General features: G+C 53.9%; 2 protein-coding genes across 9 annotated transcripts; one reads left to right on the forward strand and one right to left on the reverse strand.

The window, feature by feature from the left end:
• The first annotated feature begins 48 nt into the window (after nt 1-48).
• Nucleotides 49-22,542, forward strand: MORN3 (MORN repeat containing 3). 8 transcript variants are annotated; one of them, XM_037817272.1, is made up of 7 exons: nt 49-152; nt 2,028-2,198; nt 7,944-8,101; nt 9,630-9,789; nt 12,654-12,838; nt 13,038-13,127; nt 22,502-22,542. In XM_037817272.1, exons 2-6 carry the CDS (start codon nt 2,054-2,056, stop codon nt 13,119-13,121), a joined length of 732 nt encoding a protein of 243 aa, XP_037673200.1. In that variant the 5' UTR covers nt 49-152; nt 2,028-2,053; the 3' UTR covers nt 13,122-13,127; nt 22,502-22,542. The 8 variants fall into 8 exon arrangements, with proteins under 8 accessions (XP_037673200.1, XP_037673199.1, XP_037673192.1 ...); XM_037817271.1 differs by lacking the exon at nt 22,502-22,542 and adding an exon at nt 17,907-18,030; XM_037817264.1 differs by lacking the exon at nt 22,502-22,542 and adding an exon at nt 13,403-16,484.
• Nucleotides 16,582-27,930, reverse strand: ORAI1 (ORAI calcium release-activated calcium modulator 1). The gene is made up of 2 exons (XM_037817263.1): nt 27,376-27,930; nt 16,582-17,560 (listed from the first exon to the last, which is right to left on the reverse strand). Exons 1-2 carry the CDS (start codon nt 27,673-27,675, stop codon nt 16,958-16,960), a joined length of 903 nt encoding a protein of 300 aa, XP_037673191.1. The 5' UTR covers nt 27,676-27,930; the 3' UTR covers nt 16,582-16,957.
• Between the last annotated feature and the right edge of the window lie 59 nt (nt 27,931-27,989).

Genomic DNA, 27,989 nt, shown 5'->3' on the forward strand with positions numbered 1-27,989 from the left:
GGCGGATCCTTCTTGGCTCGGGCCCCGCGTTGCCGTGGAGACCCCGGCCGGGCCCGGGGCCCCCGAGCGCGCGCTGCTGGCGGAGATTGAGGCTGGAGCCTCCGAGGTCAGCTCCCGCCCGCCGGGCCTCGGGAGCCGGGAACCCCCCACAGGTGAGCGCAGGTGGGGCCCAGCCCCAGTCCCCAAACCCCCCGCGCCCTCCGCCTTGCATTGTTCTAATTATTGTTATTTGAAAACAACCCACAGAGTCCGCTCACCCACAGCCTTGCAAGCCTTTCTTTTCCACCAGTAGCTCACGATCAAGACTGAAACCTCCTCTTGAAGTAGATACACGTTCCCCAAAGTGTGGGATGGGGGTGACGAGGCTTTAAGTGCAGGGAGAAAGTTAGGGGCTTCTTGGGTTCTCTTAGGATTCTGAGTAAGCCACAGAGAAAGTGTCAGTTTGGGACCAAGTGGCATCAACACTCTTAGGATTTGCTAGTCTCTTTAACAGAGATCTCGGAGTCGCAGTATCCACCTCAGTCTTAAACATGTTGGTTTCTTTGGTGTTTTTATTTTTACAGTTACATGTGTCTTAGGGCACCTGATACCGGGTTTCCATTTATAGTAATGATATGTAAATTCTCCTTTTTTGAGAAATGCATTAATTTTTTAAAAGTGAGGTCATTTAATGTAAAGATTAATGATACTTGGAAATGGCAAAAAAAAAGAAAAAGAAAAGTCAAATTTAGGACGCGAAGCTTTCTCCCCCCTCTCAGTGTTGCTCTGGCTCTTTTTGTTGCCTGGAGTGTCCTGTACCCGATTCAAAATATGTAACAAGGCATATGGTACAGGGCCCGGGAGCTGGGCCGGAGTCCTAGAGGCCCCCGCCCTAACCAGAGTTTGCAAAAGGGCGGAGGGAGGAGGAGGGGAGGTAGGGAAAAGGGTGGAGTCAGGCGAGATGGGCTTGGCTCTCCTAGACTGAGCACCTAAAATGTGCTAGGCTCTGGAGGTGCTGGGAGACCAAGAGAGAAGACGCAGCTCTATCCTCCAGGAGTTCCTTCTCTTGGAAGTGGAGAACGATTTGCAACAGAGTGAAATCCTTCCATACCTCGACCCCAGCTCTCCTGGTTACCCCCTCTCCCCCAAGACCTCTGAGATTTCCCCACATGATACATGGGACCCTGTGCAAAATGACAGTGTGGGGCCCCTTGTTCATACATTATAAGAATTTGAGAACAGTGATAGCAAAGCAGTAAAAGAAGCATGGACCCTTCTAAGGGTGGGGCAGCGTGTCACTGCAGGGGTTGCTCCCCCAGGAGGCTGGCCCTTGGTGGACAGACGCGTGGACTTCCCAGGGCTCTCCTGGAACCTGTTCCAGGAACCTGCTCCATTGTGATTGGATCTATGCATGCTGGTGGTTAACTATTTTGAGAGTCCTGGCTCCCAGGAAACCCCTCAGTCCTGGGAAAACTGGGACAGTGGGCCCCCCTAGAGTCTCTAGATACATTTTACTCTTGGGGAAACCCTGCAAAGCCAGGCCCCGGGCTTTGCCACCATATCACCCACTGTACAGATGAGGCAAGACCAAGAGGACTAATGTTTTGGGTGCTGGGCCAGGGGTGCCTCCTGATCTGTGTCAGTGGCCAACCCCTCCCTCTCCTGGAGTGGGGCCCGGCCCCTCCCTCTGGGGTCTCCAGGCCAAGCTCCAGCCGGAGCATCCACACCTATGGATCACACTGGTGATTGAATGTGACCTGTGGGCAGCTTCTTCCTGATGTCATCACAAACCCACCAGCTCTACTGGTTTCCCTGGGCTCCCAAGTGATTGTGCCATCAGACCCTCCACAGGATCTGCCACAGGAGAGGCAGAGGGTCAGTCCAGCAGAAAGGGTCCCCACCAAGGGCTATTCATCTGCTCGGGGGACTCGGAACACACATGACTCACATGGCTGGGTCAGACGAGTGCCTCCCCTGAGAAGCCCCAGGATTCTGTTCACCACGCAGGACACACTCGGCCTCTGATGTCCCTAACCCCTCGTCAGCAGCCTCCGGCTCCAAAGAATTGGCCAACATGCCTATGGTCAAGTGTCCCCCAAAGTCGGATCCCCTGTGGAAGGAGTGGGCCCGGAAGGCCCAGAAGAACGGACTGAGGCACCAGGTCTACACTGTCAACGGGGACTGCTATGTGGGCGAGTGGAGGGACAACATGAAGCATGGTGAGTGGGGGTCTCCCGGAGAGCCCGGGCAACCAGTGGGGGCTCTGAGCCGTGGGGGACACCAGGAATCAGAAAACTGCACAGCAGCTCCCTGGGGGCCTGATGTGGATTCCAAGGCTCCCCCAAGGGGTGGGCACCGGCCCAGAGCAGCTGTGGGGCCTCTACATGCTGGGGCTCCGGGAAACAAACTCACCCCGACTTAGATGGAGCGAGGGTCCCTGGGGGCTCTCGGGACAGTGGGGCCCTGAGAAGTCAGCCTGCAGCTGGGGCCCTGGGAATTTAAGCTCAGTCCCTTCCCTCTGAGACTTGGGCTAAGCTTGGGTCTTGGTAGCAGCAGGAGGAGGCAGTTCCTCTTCAGAAACTTCTTGCAACTGGGATTCTGGTCTTCAGTTCAGCCCTGAGGCTCCGAAGTTGGGCTGAACGTGTTTTCTGACCATCAGGGGGTGACAGAGGTCCGTCACCCCCCCCCCAAATAGCTGGGGCCAATTTGACTAATTGGGCTGGGTTCAGGTTTCAGCTGGCAGGGGGTGAGGGGAGTCCCACTGACACAAACTAAGCCCCAGGGTTTGGGAGGTGAGGGATGGGAAGCAGAGTTTTTAATCCAAAACCCTGCAGGACTTCGCTCTCAGGGCTGGTGGTTCCAGAGTCCATACTCGTAGCCACTCCTGGCTCCAGTTAGATTCCCAGGTGACTTTGAGTAAGTCACTAGGCCGCTCTGAGCCTCAGTCTTCCCATCTGTAAAATGGGAACAGTGCCTATTTATAAGAATAAGAGATGGCATCTGTCATGTTCATATGTAGTCCAGGGTCTGTGCAGAAGGGGAACTTCTGGAATGTTCTCCTTGGGCTGAGCCTGGCAGCCTTCCAAAGCTGACCCCACCCTGTGTTCGGCACAACCCACCCTCAGCATTTACTTCAAGGCGAGGCTTTGTGCAGCTGCTCCGAGCTCCATGTGTGGTTAAAGATTCCTGAGTGTGGGCAGACTGTGGGGTGGATGGTGCCCTGGGCTAGCTTGTCAGAGCCCTTAGGCCCAGTAAAATTTCTCCAGGTGTGTGTGGGAGATGCAAAGGCCATCACCTTCCCTGTGACGGCACTTTCAGCTTCAAATATATCATGTAAATGAATGTAACCGCAACCCCGCCGAACTTGTGCTATTGGCACTGACAAGTGAGCTTTTGTCCATGCCCTGTCTCCTTTCCACCTGCCTCTTCTCAAAACACTTCAGGAAAGGGCGCTGCATTTTGACAAAGCCTTCAAATAAACACATTGCAAGATAATCTTAAAAAAAAAAAAAAAAAAAGGCTCTAGCTTGAGTCGCTGTGTGACTCTGGGTAGGTAATTTTCCATTCTTGTTCTTTGGATCTCGACTTCCCTGTCTGTGAGATGAAGGGTGGGCTGACGGGACCCCTGAGAGGTGGGTTCTTCTTTGTGAGACCTGCCTTTGCAGACCCTTCTCCTTCCACAGCCCAGCCAGGCCCAGAGGCACCTCTGGACCAGGCAGGAGCTGACTGCTGTGGTGATAAGCAGATTGGATGCTGTCAAGGGCGCGGTCGTGCAGAGTGTGTGGGGGTGGAGGCTGGCCAGGTGGCTCCGCCACTGCTCACTCACCCCCCCATGGCTGTTTAGTGACCGCCTCTTCCATGCCAGGTCCTGGGCTGGGCTCCTGGCCTAATCCCACCCCTCAAGGAGCTTCCAGGAATGCTGCAGAACGGCTCACATGCTCATTTTACCGATGAGGAAACGGGCTCAGAGAGAAAAAGTGATTTATTCAAGGCTCCACGGCTCAACATGGTGGTATCGGGATGTGAGGGGGGACCAGAGAGGCGACGTGAAGGGGGCCATGAGGACATGTAACGGGTGGTCAGGAAGGAGATGTTGGAGCAGAGCCCCAACGGAGGGCAATGGGTAATCCAGGCAAAGAGGGGCCTGGTTTCAAGAGAGCGGGGCTAAGAGGGAGTGTGGTGCATTCAAGGAATAGACTGGAAGCCACTGTGGCTGGAGTGGAGTGGAGTGGAGGAGAGATAGGGTGGGCCAACCATGGGGGCCTCATGGGCCCTGATGAGTTTTGCCCTGACCCCCAAGGCAAACAGGTAGGGGTCCTGTTTACAGACCTCTATATCCCCTCACAATTCTTCACACACAGGGGGCTTGCACCAAATATGTGTTGAATGAATGATGAGCCCCTATAAATTAGCAATGACCCAACTCAAACTGATGTCTCACGTATTTATTGAGCCCCTACTATTTGCCAAGGACTATCCTAAATCCAGGAGATACGGCAGTGACCACAACAGACAAAGGTGCCCGTCCTTGGGAAGCTTACTTCCTAGCAGGGCTAGACAGGCAGCAAACAATAAACACAACATAAGAAAATCATCTAGTCTGTGAGAGGGAGTAAGGATTTGGAAAACAAAAAAATTGAACAGGGTAATGGGAACGAGGGTTTGCAGAATTAAAAAGAATGCTTGCGCCTTAGAAGGTGAGTTCTCAGCAAAGGCTTGAGGTGAAAGAATTAGCAGAGTGGGCATTTGCAGGCACAACCTGTCCAGGTAGAGGGAACAGACCTGGTGCATTCAAGGAACAGCAAGGAGGCCAGTGTGGCTGAAACCAAGTAAGGAAGGGCAGGTGATCAGAGAGAAAGGAAGACAGTGTTGAAGTTGCCAGTGACAGCAGTGACTCTTGACTCCCAGCCCCACCATGGGGGAAGAGATAACCTCCTCTGAGGGCAATCTCCATAGTCAGAAGAAACTTCTGAGGGGGTAGAAATCCAGGACATCCTTCTTCTCCACGGCTCAGCCCCTGGGATTCACCTGGGTCTTCACTGTCCTGCTCCTGCCCATCCCTTGGGAAATGTTTATGCTCTAGGCACCCTGCTCAGGAAGCTGGAGGACTTTCACCGTTGCCACCTCTGGGGCCTGCTGACAGCTCTTGATCTAGCTTTTGTGGAGACACGGAAGGTTCCCTGGCTTGATAGGTTATACAGTGGGGCCACTTCCTAAGCTTCGGAAGCCTGAAGGTGGGCACCAGGCTGGGAGAAGGCCAAAGCTTTGAATGCCTGAAGGCAGGCAGCAATTTAGATAAGGGTAAATTCGCAGGGCTCCTTCCGTGCTCCTGTCTCCTGCTCCTGCTGTCTCCCATCTAGCCCCAAAGACATTGTCCCTTGAGATCAAAGACATGCAATTACACCTTATGGCTTTAGAAAAAATGCACCCTCCCGAAATACCTGAAAACAGTCACGTAGGAGACTGCCTTGTATGCTATAAAAACCTGTAGGAATGAGTAGAATGAAACTTTCTTTTGCAGGAACACAGAGACGGAGTTGGCTCCCTTCTTTCACAAGCTTTGTTTAGGAACAGAGAAGGGGACAAGAATCTCCACCAGCCACATAGGTCAGAGGAGTTGAGGACTGCTGGATGCAGAAATGGTCTCGCTGCTTGCTTGCATGCTTGCCTTCATGATCATTCATTCATTCATTCTATTCATGTCAGAGCACAGGCTTTGGAATCAGACTGTGTGGCTTTGAAACCTAGCTGTGCTACTTCCTGACTATTATGTGAACTTGGGCAGTCATTTAACCTCTCAGACCCTCAGTTGCCTCCTCCCTAAAATGGGTATAATCATTGTCATCATCATAATTAATTGAGATCAAGCATGAACTTGATACATGGTGAGTTTTCAGGAAATGGTAATTAGGATGATGATGATGACACCAGATATATTAATTTTCTATTGTTGCTTAACAAATCACCACGAACTTAGTGGCTGAAAACAACACGTTTTTATTCTCACAGTTCCTATGGGTCGGGAGTCAGGCATGGCTTAGATAAGTCCTCCACTCAGGGTGTCCCAGGCTGCCATCAAGGTTTCAGCTGGGCTGTGTTCTCACCTGGAGGCTTGACTGGGGAAGAATCCATTCCCAAACTCCCTCAGGTTGTAGGAAATGAGGGCCTCAGCTCCCTGCTGATTGTCAGCTCAGGCTACCCTTGCTGCATAGGCTTTCCCAACATAGCCCCGTACTGCCTCAAGCCAACAAGGAGAGTCTCTAGAGCAAGTCTGTCATCGGGATGGAGAGTCATATAAAGTTTACACAGCCCTGTCCTCTACATGCTCCATCAGCACAGCCCTGGGAAGAGTTAGGATTGCTCTTCCCATTTTACAGGAGAGGAGACTGAGGCTGTCGTCTGCCTTCCTGTGTTAAAATCTACGTGGGTATTGCTCAGAGCTGGATATTGCTGGTATCTGGCTTCTCCCTTCATCTGTCCTCTTGGCTTACCTCCTGGTTAACTTAATCCTGAGGTCAGTCTCCCCCACCCCCACCGCCAGTGCCCCCCAGGAGGGTTGTTACCCCCCCCCCCTCCCCGCCCCATTCCGCCCGGTCCCGCCCGGTCCTGCCCGGTCCCGTCCTGTCCAGTCCCAATAGCTCCAACAAAAAAACTGAAGTTAAGGTCCGTAGACCACCTTGGGTCACGTGTTCTTCACCGAGCCAATCACAGTGGCCTGATCTGGTAAACGACCTTGATTGGCTGGGCTCCCAGGGGGAGGAGTCAGGCCACATAAACCTCAGGGAAACCGAAGAAAAACTGGTCCTCTGTTGCAGAGAAGGAGAGGCTGAACGGCTCGAACAATACACATACCCTACAATTTGCCTGGCTCCCACCAGACTGTGATCTCGTGAGCAAAAATGATAAGGGCTGACATTGATGTTAAGTTTCCTGTTGGCAGGTACTGTTGTAAGTGCTCTGCATTTATTAATTTAGAACTCAGGACAACCTCATGAGAAAGGTGATAGTGTTATCCCCATTTTACAGATGAGGACTCTGAGGCTCAGATTGTCTGAGCCACAAAGCTCAGAGAGACAATGTCGGATTTGTTCCTGGGTTCCTGAGGTCCAAGACACAGACTGGCCCACGTACACACTCCACAAATATTTTATCCATCCCCTTGTCAAACATATTTCTTTGTTCAACAAATATGGGCCATTTGTGACGTGCCTGTGCTAGGAATAAAGCGGTGAACAAAACAGGCAAAATTCTGTGCCCTCACGGAACTCCCATTCTTGTGGAAGAGACAAAAATAGACAATAAATAAGTGAATGATCTCTTATGTTAGGAGCTGATGAGCTCTATGGAAAGAAACAGCAGGGAAAGGGGGCAGGGGAGGCTTCACTGAGAAAATGATGTTTGCGTAAAGATCTGGAGGGGTGGGGAGTGACCCAACTGGATACTTGAGAGGATATCCTCAGCCAAGGGAACAGCTGGGCCAAAGGCCCTGAAACACATCTAGGGGGTTCCAGGATCAGCAAGGACCTGTGTGGTTGGAGGGGAGTTCTGGAGGTGGGGTGCAGGTGGGGGAGGAGAGGAGCAGGAGTAATAGGAGATGGGTCTCCATCTGTGTTCAGGGGAACGGAAGAAACATCCAGGACATTTTTCTAGATCCCCTGGGTGATCCGGGGTATCCATGCAGCATTACTAGGAGTCAACCCTGAAACGCCGAAGGGACAGATGGCCACTGGGGTTTGTTTGCTGTATCTGTCTGGCTGCAGAGCAGAAGCCTAAAGAAATGCTGCTTGTGGAAATGGAACTTCCTTGTGGTTTTTCTGGGTGCTAAGGGTCTAGAGAAGAGGCACAAACCCTGTTCCAGCCCTTGAGTAGCGGTCAGTCTAGGGGGCCCCTGAGGCTGGGCAGACACCCCCTTCCTAGCCCCACAGCGACTGTGTCTGCAGAACTTGGCCCATCTGTGTCTCTAGGAAAAGGAACACAGATCTGGAAGAAGAAAGGAGCCATCTATCAGGGGGACTGGAAATTTGGGAAACGAGATGGCTATGGCACCCTCTGCCTTCCTGACCAAGACACAGGGAAGTCCCAGAAAGTGTACTCAGGCTGGTGGAAAGGCGATAAGAGATCGGTGAGTGGTCCCCATCATGCCTCGGGGCAGGGGCTGAAGGCAGGCTGCATGCAGTTGTGTGTGTGTGAGAGTGTGTGTGTGTGTGTGTGTAGGGGGAGGCAGTGGGAGAAGAAAGGGGTGGGGGTTTTGCCAAGGCTTCTCAGAACAAAACCCAGGAAACAGGAAGCAAGAGGAGAGGGACCCAGGAGGAGCCCACAAAGCCCTGTGGCTACCAGCAGCCAGCAGGTTATGTGGGGGTGAGGGCTCCCCCACCCTCTTCCCTACTCATTTCCTGGCTTTCTTTTCCCTGGGCCTCTTTTTCTGAGAATTCCCCTTCTGTTAGGCCTGGACAAAAGGGGGGGTGGGTGGGGATGGGAAAAGGGGGAGCAAAAAAAGCAGAGGCCACATCCTTGGCCGCAGAATTAGAGGGGAAGGGACTGGAGAGGTCCTGAGGGCGAAGGCAGCCAGAGTGAGGTCCTCAACCATAAACCCCACACTGGGGACAGATTTCCTCAGGCTCTCTTACAACCTTGCAGGAACCCTGGCTACATGCCAGGGAGACAAAGAATAGTAATAATACTGCTATCAAGTCACTTCTCTCAGGAGTCTGGAGCCTAATTTACTTCATCTAACTCACAAAAACAACAACATCATTTATTATCATCATTCCATTTTACTGATGAGGAAACAAGCTAAGAGAGGTGAAGTCCTTTGCTTGGGGTCACACAGCTGGTAAGTTGAAGAGCCCAGGATTTCAGGATCTCTGCTATCAAATTGTTTATTGCTCAGTGGGGAGAGAAGTCCCCCAAATGATCAATTTACGAATCATATGGTGTTAGGCTAGAGCTTTTCAGAGGGAGCCCAGAGGAAGGTCAGGTCATTAAGCACAGCTTAGAGAATTCAGGGCAGGCTTCCTGTAGGAGGTGACATCACAAGCTAGGGAGAGAGAGGATAAAAGAGATTGGAGGCCAAAGTAGCAGAGAGAAGGAAATGTCAAATAGCAGCATGTGTTTGCTGACTGGGGTGGCTTGGATGGGAGTGAGGAGAGGGATGAGGGAGGGCTCGAGGCTGCTGTGGGGAGTCAGGATTTTGAGGAGTAGACTGGGGCTGCTTCATCCATCCTCCTTAGGTGTGCTCTGTGGGGAGCTCATGAACCCCTGTGGCTGGACACTAAGTGTGGTGGTTGTATTCTTTTATCTCCCCAGTGTTTTATCTGATTCTCAGGTCAGAATCAGAGTTGGGGGGCCACGTGATCAGAAGGCGTTTGAAAGGTCCCCCTGGCTGCTGTGTGCCGGAGGGGTGGGGGCGGCAAGGTCGAGGGTGCAGGCGGGGAGAAGTGACGGGGGGCGGAGGGATGGAGGGAAACGGACAGCCCCGCGAGGTTTTTCAAAGCACGAGCATCAGACTGGACGTCGGACCGAGGGAGGGAGGAGGCAGGGAAGAGCCCCAGGTGTCTGGAGTAGGTGCCCGGGGGGCTGGTGGGACTGCCCTAGCGGAGGTGGTGGTGGTGGTGGTGGGGCCGTGACCAGGGACACCTTCGTGCTTCCAGGGCTATGGGATCCAGTTTTTCGGACCCAAGGAGTATTACGAGGGTGAGTGGTGTGGCAACCAGCGCAGCGGGTGGGGCCGCATGTACTACCGCAACGGCGACATCTACGAGGGCCAGTGGTTGAACAACAAGCACCACGGGGAGGGCATGCTGCGCCTGAGTGAGTGCCCCGCCCCGCCCACGGCCCCGCCCACAGGCCCGTCTAGCCCCGCCCCTCCCCGCCCAAAGGCCTGTCTAGCACCGCCCCTCTCCGACAAGCCCCGCCCCGCAACCCCGCCCTCGACAAGCCCCGCCCACGGCCCCCGCCCAAAGTCCTGTCTAGCCCCGACCCTCTCCGACAAGCCTCGCCCCCACAAAGCCTTCCTCCCAATCAGCCTGGGATAAGGTCACCAAGAGGACCAGATCCCTGCCCTCAGGGAGCTTATACCCTAATAGGGGAGCCGAAGGATACATCAATGAAGACAGTTTCTTACGGTCATAATAAGAGCCTACATTTACAGGCTGTTGAGCTCATTTAGTTCTCATAACAACGCTGTAAAATGGGTACTCTTACCATCTCTACTTTATAAAAGAATCGAGGCACAGAGAGGTTAAGTCACTTGCCCAAGGTCACACAGCCTGGTATTGAGTCAGAAGTGCTCAGGAGGAGGGAAAACAGGAAGGTGGATTGGAGAATGACTTAGGAGTCAAGGGGCAGGAGCTAGTCTGGATTCACTTATGGTCAGGGGATGCTTCTGTGAGGAGCTGACATTTGAACTGACACCGGAGGAAGAGAAGGAGTGGAGCACCGAGCCAGAGGGGAGCATCCCCAGGCAAGGGGCCAGCAAATGGGAAGCTCACATCGGTGTCCAGACTTAATCCACAGTCTATGCAGCAACTGGAGTAAGCCTGTCCTGAGTTAGACCTCATCGCTGCCCTGCTTGAACCCTTCTGTAGCTCCCTATGGCCCCAGGATGCTCAGGGTGGGTTCCCCACCCAGCATGATCCAGCCTTGTTCACCCCTCCAGCCCTGCCTTCCCCTCCCTTCCCCCTTCCACTGGACTTCCTTGGTTTTTAGCCACACTAACTTCCTTACAGTTACTCCCACAATTTCTGCCTCAGGGCCCTGGCGCTGCTGTTCCCTCTGCCTGGAATGCTTTTCCCCCAGATCTTTGCATTGTCCCCTCCTCTGGGAGGCCTTCCCTGTCCCCGTTATTCTCAGCCCCTGCTTCCTTCCCTTCCAAGCATGGGTGGATAATCTTGTGCAAGTTACAGCGCCTCTTTGTGCCTCAGCTTCCTTGTCTGTCAAATGGGAATAACAGTAGTACCCACTTCTCAGGGCTGTGGTGGGATTCAGTGAGTGAGTCTGAAAAGTGGTTGGAACAGGGCCTGGCACATAGTAGGCTCTCTGTAGAGCTAGTCTCGTTGCCTCTCCTGCCTGCAAGCTACAGAGCAGGGAGGGGGCCCTGCCTGTTTTGTTCACCAGTCTCCCCAGTGCCCAGCACAGTGGGTTTTCTGGTGAGGAAACAGAACACAAGATTCCAACTTCCAGTGAGATTTGGGGGAGCTGAGGCAGTGGGGCAGCTGGGGAGCGGTTTTTTTCCTTAGAAGTAAGGGCTTAAAATACCTCATTCAGCTACATCTTGAACAAAGAGGACACTTATCTATCGCTTCAGCACTTACTTAGCCCTTGACATATACATCCGGGTATCTGACAGCCCCTTTGCAGCTCCAGAGGGCTAGTGGCTTCCTTCCCCTGCACCCCAGCTCCCTACCGCGGCCCAGCACAGCGCTCAGAGCTTTAAGAGACTCCTTTCCAATGGCTTGGACCCTGGAGCCGGCCTGCCGGGGTTCATATCCTGTCTTGAGCTTGCACCAGCTGTGTGAACTTGGGCAATTTGCTTCAACCCTGTGCTTTGGTTTCTCATCTGGAAAGGAAGGATAAAAATAAAACTCACCTTAAAGAGCTATTGTGAAGGTTAAATGAGTTTACATTTGTGAAGTGTTTAGGATGGTGCTCAAGGATAATATTACTCGCTCATATGTATACAGAAGAGCCTGTGGTCTGAAAACTGTGGCCCTTGGGCCAAATCCAGCCCAAAACCTGTTTTTGTAAATGAAGTTTTATTGGCCAGAGCCATGCCCATTCATTTACATATAGTCTCTGGCTGCTTTCCTGCTGCAATGGCAGATGAGTAGTTGCAACAAAGACTGTCTGCAAAGCTGAAAATACGTACTGGCTGGCCCTGTTTGGAAAAAGTTTGCTAACCCCTGACCTAGAGCTTATCCGGTACTGTCTCCTTCTGCAGATCAACTCATTTAATCTTCACAACTCCAGGGGACAAGTGCTACTCTTATCCACATTTTACAAATGAGGAAAGGAAACAAAGGGGCTAAGGAACTGCCCAAGGTCAGAGCACTTACTGTCCGAGCTGAGAAGTGGGGGCTTTATTTTTATTATTTTTTACACCACCACCACCAAGTAAGATGTGGATCTGACCGGTGATTAAGAGCAGGGGTTCCTGGGATTAACAGGTTTTGGCACTCCAAATCCTCTGCCACTTCCCAGCTCAGTGACCTTAGACGAGTCAATTCAACACCTGAGCCTTCCAAGATTCCATCTGTAAAGTGGAGTCCATAAGTCTTCATCGAATTGTTTTTGTGAGGATTAAGTGAGGTCAGGAGCCAGGCACAGAGTAAGTGCTGGAAAAGATATTGCCTATTCTTATCATTAACTCTAGTTTTCACAGATGAAGAACTTGATGCTAAAAGCGTTGCTTACCCAAGCTCAGTTAAGTGGTGGAGGCTAGACTTGAAACAGGTCTGATTCCAGAAGTCACTGCCATCCCAGGTCCTGAACATTTATAGGGCAGTTGTCCTCCAACCCCACCCCACTCCACCCACCCCAGCTCATCGTGGTCCACCTGGTTTCTCTTCTTGGCCGCCTGGTGGGCAGGGTGGAGGGTCTAGTCTGGGCAAAGTGGCACATCCAGCCTGAGTGTGGTGGCGAGGCCAGCACTCAAGCTTCCCTGTACTTTGTTCCAGAGAACGGGAACCACTATGAGGGCTACTGGCAGAGGGGCATGAAGAACGGGTCGGGACGTTTCTTCCACCTGGACCATGGTCAGCTGTTCGAAGGCTTCTGGGTGGACGACGTGGCCAAGTGCGGCACCATGATCGACTTTGGCCGTGACGAGGCCCCCGCGCCCACCCAGTTCCCCATTCCTCAGGTGGGCAGCCCCTGTCCTGTCCTCACCAGGGCCCTGCGGCCACACCCAGGGAGAGAGACAGAAACTGGCACCCCGGCCATGCCCGGGCCAGCCCGGGAGCAGACAAGCGGGCTTTGTTTTCAGTTGGGGCAGCCGCAATGAGGCCCGCAGCCCTGGGCCTTCCTTGCTCCCCAAACCAACCCTCACTACCGTCCTCCAGATCAAACTTCTGGACCCCGACGGCGTGCTGGCAGAAGCCTTGGCCATGTTCAAGAAGGAGACTGAGAAGGAAGAGGAGGATTGAAGCCAGGTGAGAGGGCCACACCCTTCCCCCTCTGACACGGCTGAGGCCACTCCGGGCCTGGAAGCATGTTCTCCTGTGGCCGAGATGCTCTAGGGCAGGACCAGAGAGGGGGGGTTCCTTGCTTCCTGCCACCAGTGGGCAGGGCTCCTCCCCTTCAAAGCCCATTTCACCAAAGGCCAGTTCGTTCCAGTCCGGCCCGAAGCTTTCCATTTGCACCCTGGGCTTGCTGGAACGAACCCCTAGTTAGGAGGTGGGTGGTCTCCATTTGTCCATCTGTGCAGTGGGGCCTGGAAGGAGGGGCACCAGCCCAGCACCTCAGATGCCGGCTTCGAGGCACTCCCTCACCCCCGCAGGGAGGATGCCAACGCTCGGCCCTGCCTGGGAGATCCAAACACACGGCTCGCGACTGCTCAGACCGGTGTGGCCCACTCTGGAGGAGCCAGTGGTGTCTTGGGGTGCTCCCTTGGCACCCTCCCCCTCCCTGCACCCTTCTGGTCTTGGCCCCGGGGAGGCCAGGCTCACCCACCTGCCGTAGGGACCCTGTTCTTCCAGCCTTCGTTCTACGGCCCCCTTCCTGCAAGCTCGAGAATAAAGGAGAACCCGGTGGTGTGAGCCCCGGGCCTGCAGAGTGGGCCGCGGTGGGGGAGCTGGGAGGGACTGCAGGTAAAGAGGGGGGAGGACCCCGCGGGCTGAGGCACCCACCTTGGGGGAGGATGGCAGCTGCCCCCACATCTCACACCCTGGGGTACCCCAGCAGGGGAAAGGGCCTGCATCGGGCGAACTGGCCGGTGAGATTGCAATTCAAACCTGACCTGCGCCTCGGTTTAACATGGGGACTTGCAACCCGGGAATCCCTGGGGAGCTTTGAAAGATGATGAACACCCAGGTCCCAGAGATCCCAATTTCCTGCCTCTGGGATGAGCCGTTTTTATTTTTTAAAAGTTCCTCAGGGGGCCTCGAGCCCCTGGCTTAGTCTCTGTGGGACCCGAAGCATGTGACCCCAGTTGTCCTGTCTGTAAAGACCTCATGGGGATGTTTTAAGGATTTGATAATAAGATGTAATAAGGATAAATGACATGTATTGAGGCTGATTGGGGCCAGATGCCAGGGAAGAGCTTTGCATAATTCTAATCTAGACAACATTCCTGCGAGATGAGGGATTCCTGCATAATGGATAAAATGTGAGCTCTGGAGTCAGACTTGCCTGCGTGGGGTTGGGTTGCTGTGCACACTTGGGAATGTCACCAAATCTCCATGTTCTGTAGGTTTCCTTGCCCATAATAACAGTACAGTCACAGGCTTATGAGGATGTAAACAAGGTGGTGGTTCTTAATGGGGGGGGGGGGGCGATGATGCCTCCTTCCCGGGGGAAATTTGGCGATGATGTTGAGGTATTTCTGGTCGTCACAACTGGAAAGGGAGGTTGCTATTGGCATCTGGTGGGTAGAGGCCAGGAATGCTGCTAAACCCATTACCGTGCCCAGATGGCCCCCCACAACAAAGAGTGATCTGTCCCCAATGTCAACAGTGCTTCGGGTGGGAAACCCTGAAATTTGGTGATGTTTCCAAAGCCCTCAGCAAGTGTCTGCATGCAGTGACAGCTCAGTAACGGTCACTAACATTGAGCCTGGTCGCCCTGAGACTTGGAAATAACATTAACTGCCAGCACTGTGCTTACAGCTTTGAATGTCTTCTCTTCTGTGATCCCAACAACCTGTGACATGTCCTGCTGTTATTAGCACCATTTCAGAGGAGGAAACCGAGGGTCAGAGAAGCTCCACAGTTCACCAAGTTAGAAAGTGCCCATACTCAAACTTGGTCTATCTGCAGTGTGTATAGAAGACCACCATTGTAGAGAAAAAGTAGGAGTGAAGGGGTGCATTGTTTATGTATAAAACACAGTACACCGGTAAGTTAAACTGGTAACGAGGTTGTCTCTGGGGGGCTGAAAACAGAGGAGGGCAAGTTTTCACTATTGTATCTGGAATCATGTTAATGTATTGGTAAGAAATGTAATACAACTGTCATTAGAGACTGTTCTCAACCACCAGTGTTTCTGTCAGTTGCCTAGGTGTGAAGAGAGGCTGAGTTGCTTGTTAAAAACACAGATTCCAGGGACACAACCACTTCAACTTGAATCAGTAGCTCCCAGGGAAGGGCCTGGGAATCTGCATTTTACAAGCCAATCAGGTGGTTCCTGAGTTCAGAGAAGTTTAGCAAAGAGAACAGAACCTAGGACTACTGGGCCACAGCCCAGCAATTATCCCAGCTGGACCCTGGGCCTCTGCAAGGGCTGGGAGGCAGATAGCTTGGAAAATGCCTGAAAAATCTCCAGGCCTTCTCTGGGGACCCCTGCGGCGGGCTTCATGTCGGAGCCCCTGCCCTGCCCCACCTGGCCCTTCCACCCCAGCCAGAGGGCCATCCAGGGACAGGGTACCTGGTGGTATCTGGTGAAGGGTGGAGGCGAGAAGCTGCAGCGGGGTAAAGGATGAGAGCTTTTAAGGTCACACTTTCCAAACTGTGTTCCTCAAGAGTCTTGGGGTGCTGTGGGACCATATCAGGGAACAATGATGGGAGAGGGACAGAGGTCGGGCCTGTTGATGAACCAACCAACTTTCACTGCAGCCAGAGTGTTTTGCTTTTATAAAGTCACTTTACGTATTGGATTTCTAGAGCAGACAGGTCTCAAGGGACTAAGAGAGCCAAACCAATAACGTAAGTGACGCTGGCCGAGGTGAGCAAGAGGGAGTGGTGGATACTGGCAAACTTATGCCTGGGGGAAGGTGACCACTGCTTGGCTCTCTGCAAGGTGGGCCCAGTGCTGCTGGAAATTAGTTTTTCAAGCAACGCTAGAATGAGCCCATCCATGTAAGGTTTCTGTATGGGCTTAGGCATTGAGCCACACTTCCCAGGTCTGAATCCCAGCAAGTGACTTCTCTAAGCATCAATTCTGCCATCTGTAAAATGGGAGTGATAACAACACCAGCCTCATACGCATGGCAAGGTTTCAGTGAACTGATGTGTAGTGCTTAGAGACCTCACAGTGCAATTTGATGCACAATCCTCAACTGGAGAAATCGTTACAAGAAAGGACATTATGGGCCAAGTGGGGAATTTGAACATGGATGTTATACTAGGTACCAGCATTGCATCAGTGTCACATTTCCTGAACTTGATCATTGAACTGTGGGGATGCAGGAGAATGACCTTGTTTTTAGGAGGAAGTATTTGGGTATCGAAGGGTCATGATACCTGCAACTGAAACATATGGTTCAAGGAAACAACTATATATATATATTTCACTTAATATTCTTGCAACTTTTCTGGAGGCTTGAAATTTCTCAAAATAAAATGTTGGAATCACTTTCTTTTAAACTTGGCTTAGAAGCTCACCTGACTCAGGGACCAGGGAAGGAAAAAGACAGAGCAGCCCCCACCCATCAAACACAGACACAGGAGGCACTGTCCCTTAGGAGTATATTTGTGTTCACACGCACACACACACTTGCCGCTGAATGGGGAGGGAGGTCGAGATGGAAAGGTCAGGAAGTATTCAGGGGCACTGCAGGGACAGGAGGAGGGACCCAGGGGGCGTTTGTCCCTGCTCCAGCCCCCGCTGCCTCCTGACAGGTGAACCTGGATCTGGAAGGACAGGAAGTGCTTACTCTCTTAGAGGAAAGTTTCAAAGTGCAGCAATTTCTCTTTAAAAAAAAAAAAACAAACAACCCTCTTCCCTCTCCTCTCTGCCCCAAGGAAAGCCCAGCCCCCTGCACAGGCTGTCCTTGAGGCCAGGCAGGGCAAGGTCATGGGGAAGAGTCTTGAGGGCAAGGGGATGCTTAGGCATAGTGGCTGCCGGGCGTCAGGGGGTGGTCCCCTCTGTGGTCCAGCTGGTCCTGCAAGCGGGCAAACTCCGCCAGCTCATTGAGCTCCTGGAACTGTCGGTCCGTCTTGTGGCTGACCAGTGAGCGGTAAAAGTGGACGGCGAAGACGATGAAGACCAGGCCGAAGGGGACCATGATGGTGGTGGAGGCGATGGCGGCCGCCTGGCCCGGGGTGATGCCGCCGCTGCTGCCGTTGGGGGCCACGCCGCCGGCGGGGGGCTTGCTGGTGGGCCGCAGCTGACCAGGCTGCTTCTTGAGGGGCAGGAACTTGACCCAGCAGAGAAGCACGACTTCGGCCAGGAAGAGCAGCGTGCCGATGACAGTGGAGAAGGCCCAGGCCAGCTCGATGTGGCGGTGCATGCGCTCGTGGGGCGACTCCTTGACCGAGTTGAGGTTGTGCACGTTGCTCACGGCCTCGATGTTGGGCAGGATGCAGGTGCTGATCATGAGGGCGAACAGGTGCACGGCCACCAGCACCGTGGTGCAGGCACTGAAGGCGATCAGCAGCCCCGGTGGGTAGTCGTGGTCAGCGTCCAGCTGCACCTCCACCATCGCCACCTGGGGGGCAGGAGGGAGGCGGGTCAGTGGCAGCACGTGCCGTCCTGGTGCTGGGACCCTGGGAACCTGTTTCTGCATGTGTGTAAGGGGGATGAAATGACCCGCCCACCGGGAGGTGAGAAGTGGCAGGAAGTGCTGGGAAGAATGAAGGCTGCCTGAATTTAAATCTCAGCTCTGCCACTCACTAGCTGTGTGTCCTTGGAAAAATCACTCAACCTCTCTGGGCTTCTGTGAAAGAGGGATATAATACCAGTTCCTGAGATTACTTGAACAATTTAAATGACAATTCCTGGCACATAGCAAACACTTCCCAAATGGTAACCATTACCATCCTATTATCACCCAGCCAGGAATTAAAGACCGAATACCAGTGGAAGCAACCCAGGTGTCCACTGACAGATGAACAAATGAACAAAATGTGGCATAACCATACAATGGAATATTAGTCGGACAATGGAATGAAGTCCTGATACCCAAAGACATCATGTTGAGTGATAAAAGCCAGACACAAAAAGACAAATACTGTACAATTTCACTTCTATGAATTAACTAGAATAAGCAAATTCAGAGACAGAAAGTAGATCACAGACACCAGGGGCGGGGAGTAGGGCATGGAATGTGGAGTGACTGCTTAATGGGTGCGGAGTTTCTGTTAGGGTGACGAGAAAGTTTTGGTGATGGATAGTGGCACAACACTGTAAATGTGATGACTGTCACTAAACTGTACACCTCAGAGGGGTTAAAGTGGGAAAGTCTGTGTTGTATAAGTTAAAATAAAAACAAAACAAAACAAAACAAAAAAACCGAAAGTCAATGCTTACATCTGAAAATATCTTAGAAATAAAAAGTTTAAGAAACACACACTGCCCCACCCACCATGGCCCTGCACTCCGTGCCCAAGCAGACAGGCTTTTCCGTGTCCTGCTCTGGTGACAAGGATGGGGGGTGGTAGAGAGGTGAAGATCCCCCCAGGCTCTTTCTGAGAACAGTGCATCAACTGACAAGGAACCAAGAGAGGCTTCCTGGAAGAGGTGACCTGGGCTGCCAGTAGCTGGGGACAGGTGGGCTGGGCCCAGAGCAGGGCTGGGTGGCCAGCAAGTCCCGGGGCTGTCTCCTCCCCCAGGGCTGACACACTCAGCTGCTGCCCAGTTCCTGGAGACCTGTGGACCTGGGGCCACCAGGGGCACGCTCCAGGCCTGCAGCTCGCTGCTTCTCACCTGGGCCTTGCAAATTGCCCCCATGCAAAGCAGCCAGCTCATCAGGTCTGGGCTGGGAGCAGCGGGCGGTGGGCACGCTGCCAGGCTCTGCACTGGAGCCAGGGCTGGAGGGGCTGGGACAGGGGTGCTGATGGAAATAATCCCCATGGAGGAGAGTACCTGTTTATCAAGTGTTCGCACTGCAGATGCCAGGCTCAGTGGGGAGCTCCATGCCAGCCTGCCCTGACCCAGCCTCAGTCCCAGGAAGGGAGGGTTGGGCCCCTTCCACCCCCTCTCCTGCCTGTAACGCCTGGTCCTGTTGGAAAGGATGCATGCCCAGGACCTTTTATTTCTTATGACCCTGTACCCTGCCCATGCCCTTTATTCAGCTGTGAGCCTGGCAAGTCACAGCATCTTCCTGTGCCTCGGTTTCCCCACCTGTCAAAAGGGTGCAGGCCTCACAGGGTTCTTGTGAGCGTAAACTGGGTTAATCCATGTAAAATACATAGCGTCTGGCTAAATACTAAAATCGAGAGAAGCCTCAATAAAAATTAGCTGGGAGTACTCTGTTTAGAAAGCTCACTCCCAAACCCACTGTCGCTATGCAAGTCCTCCTGGGGTTTCTACCCTCCTGCTGGAGGGATCCACTCGGGCAGAGAGAACCCCAGGGCCAAATGCACAGACCTGGGCTCTGGCTCTGGAACCTTCCCAGCTGCACTGCCTGACTTTAGTCTAGACCCTGCCTCCCAGGCCTCCATCTCGTCTGTAGAACAAGGGACATGATGAGAACATGGGCCTGGTCTGGAGGGGATCTGGAGCCAGAAATCTTCGGGAACCCGACGAAGGCGATGGGTGCTCTCCTTAAGACATGCAGGACAGGATTTCCAGACAGTTCTACGAGGAGTCACTGACACCCCCTACCACTCTGCCCCTTCCACAGACTTCTGCCTAAAATATCCCAGAATTGATGGTTTTTCTGTGTTTCAGCCCAGAGGCTTACAAAACGCTTCAGCCTCATGTTAACCGGGGGCAGCACCATCAGGACTTCCACTGTTTTAAAGACCCTGGCGGCTGAGCCAACCCCGAGAATCCAAGGGTGCTGGGTGGGGTCTGTGCCCTGGACACTGGGCAGCAGGCAGGCAAAGGCCACATCCCCTGGGCACTGGCCTCTGTCCTCAGGCCTCCGACACCTGGAGCAGGGGGCACCTCCACTCCCCCCAGAACCGTGGCCCAAGGGAGGGACAAGCAAGAGAGGCCCACAGCTTGGCTGCCCCAGGTCCACCGGCTACTGGGGGGACCCAGAGAGGGTCAGACCCCGAGCTGGGCACTGGGGAGGCCCACAGGCAATGCCCCCATCTGTCCCCAACCTGGTGCTTCACCCGCATCCCAGCCACCCCCCCAGGTGGTCCTCTCTCCCCTTCCACCCAGCCGCTGAGAGCCCAGACCCAAGCAGGAGCCAGAGTCTTGGTTGGTTCCTCCACTTACAGAGCTGGGGACCTTGGGCAAATGTTTCAACCTCTCTGTGCCAGTGTCCTTGTCCATAAAAGGGGGTGATGACGGACCTACATCCTGAACCTGCTACGGGGACTCGCTGAGTTCTCAGAGTGAGGCCTTGCATGTGATAAGCACTATTTAAATATTGATGATAATTAGCAACATCATTATGATTATTTTACAAATGGGGAAACCGAGGCTCAAAGGGGTGAGGCCAGCCACCCAAGGGTCACACTATGATTGGGTGGGGGAGGCGGGATCCAAACTCAAGTCCGCTCGACTCTTAAGTCCACGTAAAATGGGGGGAACAGGAGGGCACCCCTCACTCAGATGAGGTCTTGACGTGTGTTTAGCTCAGGGCCTGGCACACCCAAGGTGCTCAATAAATGTCACTTCACACAAGGAAAACCCAGGGCTTGAAGCAGAAGAGAAACTGCCGGCGGGATGCCCTCGGCTCGAGCTGAAGAGAACCACCCCCCGACTCTGGGCCTGGGCTACCCCATTTTGCAGCTGCCCCAGCTCCAAACCCCAGGTACAAAGGGAATGTGTGTCCCAAACCACACCTGGCCAGCCTGCCACCTCAGCAGGACAGACTGTCACAGTGACAGGGACAGCTGGGGACGTCCTCCCCGAGGCCTGGGAGGTGAGGAGGGGCCTGGGAGGCAGCTGGGCAGCTCAGCCCGTGACACCGGGTCCTCCGTAGAAAAAAGGCAAAGGAAAAGGCCCACCGGCATGCTCCTGAAGAAACGCTGTCACCTGCACCGGGCCGTACAATTCCTGGAACTCCAGTCACGCAGGCTGGCTACGGTGCCGTCCCCACAGTTGGGACCAAACTCAGTGCCACGGGGCTGCATAAAAGAATGATTTGGAAAGGGAAGAGAGGAATGGGGGGCACAGATGATGGTTCCAGATGAAGATGGCTCATGGGAAGACACGCCATTGCTTTTACCAGAATGCCTGCTGCTTGGGAAATCTCCCCGCTGCTGGTGCCCCGGGGCTCTGGGAAAGCAGAGCAGAGAGAGACAGACCAGCCTTGCGTCCCTGGCAGCTGACTCCCAGGGCCTCCGCCACGTCCCAGAGAGATCAGATCAGATCAAATTGCATGCAGCTTCACAAGGTAAATATAGCCAGAGCACTGAGCCCGTGAACCCAAAATAAACAGCTCCCAGCCGGCCATGGGCCTGCATGAACCTGGCCACATGGGTCCTTAAAGGATAGGGAGAGTGGCAGCCTGCCACGCACACCTCAGACCGGGGGTGCCAAACCTCAAGCACGGGCTGAAGAAAAGGACCATGGATCCGGCTGAGGGTGGGGCCTGGCTCGGACGGGCGGGCGTTGGCCCACCCTGCCCAAATGCCATCCACCTCACCGCATGCACGCTCACTGAGCTCCCCGAGGACCCTGGCGCCTGCAGAGGGGAGCCACGATCTTCCTTCCCCAAGTGCAGGCCTTCTCTGCTTCCCCCTTTCAGGAGGTGGGGGCTGCAGCCCAGAACACAAGGGCCTCCCAGCCATAGCCACCCGGGGTCACCTAGAGCTGTCTGAGCCTGCCGGCCTCACCCTAAACGCAAACCGTTTATCCAGAGCGGACTGAGGCCTAGAATTGTGGTTCACAGACTTTGACCTTGACCACTGAGGTCCACCATGCCCAAAGTTATCTATAAAGAGAGAGACACAACTGTAACAGAAACAGAAGTTTCCGCAGACAAAACCTACCCCCGAAGCACACCAACGTCTCCTATTCTGGTAACATACAATGCATGCTGCGACTTGCTATTCCACTGTTATTTCATTAAAAAAAAAAAGCTGGTTGCAACTCACTATATTTGCATCAAAGCCACTAATAGGTTGCAACCTGAAGATGGTGGGACAGAAGAGGTCTCAGCTCTCCTCACCTGGCCAAGTTTGACTCCTTCAGGTTTTTATCTTCCAAGTCACCCCTGTTCCCCAGCCTCCTGGGATAGGACAAGTGCCACCCACCCTTCCATCCACGTAAAACATTAACTGAGAACTTACTAGGTGCCTAGCACTTTTTTCGTTGTTGGAGACAAGGTTGGGAATAAGACAGCAAAACCCCTGCCCGGAGTAGGGGTGGGTGTGTGTGTGGACACTAAATCCTTAAGCAAATAAATACCTTCAGACTGTTGTCCTTCAGTCAATCCTCCCCATCCCCGTGCTGAACACGTGGGCATGATGATGTAATACTATGTCTTGTTTCCTTAGCTTTCCGAGATTTCTCTTTACTTCCCCAGCCCGGGCCCTCACAGGCCTCAGGAAAAAGGTTGTTGAAGACAAACAGGGAGAGAAGTGCTGACCTGGCTTTGGAGATGGTTCAGGCCACGGCCTCCAAAGCGAATGCTGAGCAGTTAGACCGGGGTTGGGAAACTACTATGGCCCACAGTCTGGAGCTTTTGTAAATAAAGTTTTATGGGCACACGGCCACGGCCCTTCATTTCCGTGCGGTCTGTGGCCGCGGTCCAGCTACAATGGCAGAGCTGAGTATATATCACTGAGCCCGTGTGGACTGCGAAGCCAGAAATGAGTCACTCAGTGGCCCTTTACAGAAAAAGTCTGCGACCCCTATTCCAGATCCATGCCCCTGAAGAGGGCTCTGCCAAAGAATCATCCCACGAGAGTCTCCTCTGAAGAAAACATGCGATGGTCCTATCAGTTTGAGAAGTCCCTGCTGGGAAACATATTAAAGGCCCCCTATTTGTCCCACCAGAGATATCGGCTGATTTTAACTCAGGCTGTCTCAGTTTTCTTTCCCTTCCCTCCCGACAAGATTCTGTACAGCACACGGCAGCCCTGGGAAACCCTATCTAGATGTCTGCACTAGCCCAGGATCCAGCAACCAGCAGGCGCTTCTCATTGCTCCCAGCTGAAAATTCCAGAAATATGCCACGGGCACTTGTGAAGTTTCACAAAAGGCTTTTCTGCTGGGCAGGGAGCTCTCTCCCTCTGGGGTACTCAGCAAAATTCCATTTATATGCAGCCCAGCATGCAAGGCTAGTGTGCAGAACTGGGCATCTGGAAGACATCAACACCCAGATACCAACAGCTAAAGGGGTGGTAGGTGGGTGGGTGGACAGGGATGGGCTGCAAGTTACACAGACCACAGCTTGCCCAGCTGCTAGCCGGGTACTTTCAAGAGCTGTTGTGAGAATTAAGTAAAAATGAAAGAAAAGGACCCAGAGTCAATGCTTGCCATGATGCTATTCAGTAAACAGTAACTATCATCATCATCATCGAACTGATCATGGAACTCTTCGGCTCCAAAACCTTCAGTGGCTCCCCACTGCCTATACAAGAGTTCAGACTTCCTACATGGCCCTTCGAGGTCCCCCACCATCTTGCCTGGCTAGATTCTTCTTTCTGTATAACTCCCTATACCCCATTAGCTTGAGCCACACCAGTCCATGTGCCTCTACCCAAGAACCTGTACCTTCTTTTCTCTGTAATTTTGTTCACACCATCTCCTCTGACCAAAGGGCTCTCCCCACAAACCCTAACGTCACTAGTCAAAACTCAATCCAACCTCAAGACTTAGCTGGAATCACATTGTTCTAAATCAGTTAACCCTTACACAGCACTTATCCTGGGCCTGGTGTATTCTTAGTGCTTTGCAAACACTACCTTCCTGAATCCTCACACCAGTCCTATGGGATTGGTATGACTATTACGCCCATTTTACAGATGCAGACACTGAGGCCCAGAAAGGTTAAGTGACTTCCCTGAGGTTTTGTGGTTATAAGACGTAGAGCCAGGATGTGAACCCAAGTTGCCTAGCTTCCGAATGACCTCAGGCAAGTCATTCATCCGGGATGACTACCTACCCTCACCAGGTTGTCTGAAAATCACAAGTGATGACACAGCCAATCGACAACAGCCACGATGACTGAGTAGCAAGTTTTTTGTTCAACTCCACGCTGCCAAACTCTGAACAACACATCACAGAGGCCCAATAACATCTTATGATTTGAGCCCTTCCTCCCAACTCATTTTCACAGAAACTCCAAACAACTTCTGAACCCATTCTGGGACCTGGGAACAAACAAGCAGAGAACTTAAGGAGGCAGATAATCCAAAAATAATTGATCCCAGGTCATGGAAAGCACTATGTTTACGGCAGCCAGCTGACCTTCCCAATTATCTTCTGCTTAGGCTAACGTTACAGGCCTTTCCTCCCCAGCAGAGGACAGGGCGGGCCAAGGCTGGCTGCCTCTTGCCGAGAGGTAAACCAAGGCACAGATGGCCTGAACCACAGCCCCCAAGGGCACCCTCGGCTCAAGGGCACCCGTAGGACGCCGGTCATATGCTACATCCGGGACCCTTGCTGTGGATATTACGTTGAACTTGGAGGCTGAGCGCAGCCAAGGCCTGCTGTTTCCAGAAACACCGCCCAGAGTGAGAATCCTGCTGGCAGCCCAGAAAGGGTATCGCCAACGTGTTTGTCATCAGATCCTGAAAATGTCTCAACTCATCAAGGGCCTGATCTGGCCACATGATGGTCCTTCACTCATGTCCAGGGGAAAGCAGGAACTTTGCATAGATGAGAAAACCAGCCTCAAAGAGATGATCCACTTGTCTGGGGACACACCTTCTACCCAACACATTGTGGGCACCTGGCCAGGCCCTTCCACCCATGGGGATGGGCTGGGGATGCACAATTCCTTCCGGGCTCTTTGGGAGACCATCCCTCAACCTTACCTGGTAAGCAGGTGAGCCTGGCATCCTCGACAACCCTCCCACCCCTGGAGATCAAAGATCACATCAGCTCCTCTGGCTTTCCAGGTCTCTAGGAAGGAAGCCCTCTGGGGGCAGGAAGTAGGTTGTGCTGACTCATAAGCCAAGGGATCGTAATCCAGGAAACTTGCTCACCCGTTACCATGGTGGCGGGTTACAGGCGCACGCCAAGAGTACCCCTTCCTCCCGGAGCTCACTCACACGGCTGGGTGTCAGTGGGGGTGGGGTGCATGCAACCGGCCCTGTAGAACCCTGATCCCTTCTCGCCTGGAGTCTCAGGCTTGTGGCGAAGCAGTTACCCTCCCCTAACAGCTCCCCCGGACTGGAGGCTGTCATGGGATTCGGCCCTCCCCTGTAGAACTCTGGGGATTCCATCAGTGGAGCCAGGATGCCTTCTCCACTCAGACCGGGGAAAACAAAGGTCCCCAGGAGACAGCCTGGAGGAGCCAAGGCCCACCCAACTGCAGCTCACTGCCCAAGCCTCCCGACTTCCCCACACTGTTTTTAGCAAGAGGAAGAGGGAGGTAACATTTGAGACACTTGGCTGCTGCTTCAGGAGGAAGAGGGGACTTCAGAAGGCAGGAAATGTCACCCATCTGATCTGCACCTCTTTGACGGGGCCTGGGGCTGGTTATGAGTCTACAGTTCCAAGAGGGGAAGTGATCCCACCATCTTAAACTTCTGCAGTGAGGAGCTGACAAGTACTGGTGTCATATTCTTTCATCCCCCTCCCCAAAATTGTAAAAAAAAAAAAATATATATATATATATATATATATATATATATATATATACGTATATATATTTCTGCTTAAAAGCAACTTTTGCTCTTTTTCATTCCCCGGGCCTGCCCCAAGACACCACCAAGTAAGGCACATGTGGGTCAGCAGTGGAGTTCTCTGGGTACCAACTGACCTGGGTTCAAATCCTTCCATGTGACCTCGGGAAAGATCCCTTACAAAACCATCTCGAAGGGTGGTTGAGGAGCCTGGCACAGAGTGAGGGCTCAAAGGGTCAGCTCGTCTCAGTGATTCTGCAGGCACAGGGTACAAAGACTATGGCTTCTTGGGTTTGAGGACTGAGAAAAGAGAATTCCATCATATTGACCTAAGCCCAAAACTAGAGTGCCACTCCCTGGGACACACACATGCCCAGAGAGAATCTGATTTCTCTCTCAAGGGCTCCCTCAATGTGATCCTCAAAGACGGAGAAACTGTCAAGTTGCAGCCTTCATTTCCCAATTCAGAAATGGCCCAGAGAGGTGGAGTGGTTTGCTCAAAGTCACAAAGGCAGCAAGTGACAGAGCTGGGACAGCCATTAGGCCTGCTCCCCAATCTCCTGGCCTTTCCCCTGGGGCCCAGGGTGCTCTGAGCTCGCCCAGGGCTGCTAAAAAGCTCAGGCTCCATTGCAAGGGCCCACTTGTTTGTAGAGCACAGGGAGTGACACACTCCCTTCCCGAGAAAACACAAGTGGTGTGGCCACTCCCTCCCTCAAGGCCAAGGGGGAGGCAGGCAGGAGTGGTTTGGGCTGGAGACCTGGGGGAAGGAGGTGGCAGACCCCTTTCCGAAGGCTGATGTCAGCGAAAGTGATCATAATGACTTGTTAAGTGGAGCCAAGGCTCCAGGCCTGAAGGTGTCCACAGGGAAACGTCTCCCACCCAGCCTCCAGGCCTCCCTCACTCCCCCCCACCCCAGAGACCTGCGGCTCCTGGGGGGAGCAAAACATACCTACCCCCAAAATCAAGAAAGGGCCCATTCAACAGGAACACATCCCACCCCTCCTCGCCCACATGCGGTGACTCAGTGGCAAGTTTCTGAGGAAGACACTGAGGGTGGGGAGTGGTTGTCAAAGCCCCAACTGAGACTCATGGAAAATGGGGTGGGAGAGGGTGTCAGGAAGTCCCCTGCTCTCTACTAGCTGATAAAAAGGGCAAGGCCTCAGGTGTGGGGGACGCAGGGCAACAGCTCAGCCCTCTGTCCTCATCCCCACTCCTGTCACCTGTCCCCAAACACGTCAGACCCTTGGTGGCTGCTTCTCTCCCTGAACATACCTACCTGTGGCTGTCTTCTAACAGCTCTAACTCTGGGGATCCTTAATTCCTGCTGTGTTTCTTCCCCCTAGCTGCATGAAGCTTTCCCACCTGAAGGAACCTGGACCCCCCCAACCTGGGACATCTGTATGGTTTGCCCTTCCCCCCCATCTCACACATCGGGTGTCACTCGTCGCCGCCTCTCATGTCCAGCACTTGTGGCCCCCCTCCAGCGTCCACGACAGCCTCTCCCCATTCTTCCTCTCACCCCGGCCCGCCCAGCGTGTACCCCGTGGGGGCTGCGGGCGGGAGCGGACGGGACAGGAGAGAGGGCGGGGTGGCCCGAGCTCACCATGGCGAAGCCGGAGAGCAGAGCCGAGGTCCGGCTGGAAGCTTTGAGCTTGGCGCGGCTCAAGTAGAGCTTGCGCCAGGACAGCGCCTGCATCGAGTGCTCGTTGAGGCTCATCACCTCGGAGTAACGCTGGCCGATCCAGTCCGGGTAGGTGACGGCGGGCGGAGGCGGCGGGGACCCGGGGGGTTCCCCGTCCCCGCTGCGGCGGTGGCTCCGGCGGCTGCCGCTGGAGGTGCTGCCGCCGCCGAGGGGAAGCTCGGGGCTGGTGCTGCTCGGGGGCGGGGCGGGCTCCGGATGCATGGAGCACGCTGCAAAGGCGCGGGCCGGCCCGGGCCCCTGAAAAGGCAGCGGCCCCCGCCCCCTCCCGCCGCACGTCCGCCGCAGCCACCAGCACCCCGCGCGGGCCCGGCCTGACACGGCCCAACTCGGGCCGCCGCCGAGGACAAGGCGGAGGACGAGGAAGCGGCTGCAGACTCAACTCGCAGACCCGCGGCGCCGTTTGCAAAACTCCGGACGGCCGCGGCGCGAGACTGCGCGCGATCCAGCAGCGCGGATCCCCCGGCAGGGACCTGGGCGCGCGTCGCGATTGGCTGCCGCCCCTCCCTGCAGATTTA

This window comes from Choloepus didactylus, chromosome 23 (genome assembly GCF_015220235.1).
Source record: "Choloepus didactylus isolate mChoDid1 chromosome 23, mChoDid1.pri, whole genome shotgun sequence".
NCBI lineage: Eukaryota > Metazoa > Chordata > Mammalia > Pilosa > Megalonychidae > Choloepus > Choloepus didactylus.

Coding starts and splice junctions, on each gene's coding strand:
- MORN3 (XM_037817272.1), top strand. CDS start 2,054: ATGCCTATGGTCAAGTGTCCCCCAAAGTCGGATCCCCTGTGGAAGGAG. Junction 2,199..7,943: donor GAGGGACAACATGAAGCATG/GTGAGTGGGGGT, acceptor CTGTGTCTCTAG/GAAAAGGAACACAGATCTGG. Junction 9,790..12,653: donor GGAGGGCATGCTGCGCCTGA/GTGAGTGCCCCG, acceptor ACTTTGTTCCAG/AGAACGGGAACCACTATGAG.
- ORAI1 (XM_037817263.1), bottom strand. CDS start 27,675: ATGCATCCGGAGCCCGCCCCGCCCCCGAGCAGCACCAGCCCCGAGCTT. Junction 17,561..27,375: donor TGCTCTCCGGCTTCGCCATG/GTGAGCTCGGGC, acceptor CCTGCCCCCCAG/GTGGCGATGGTGGAGGTGCA.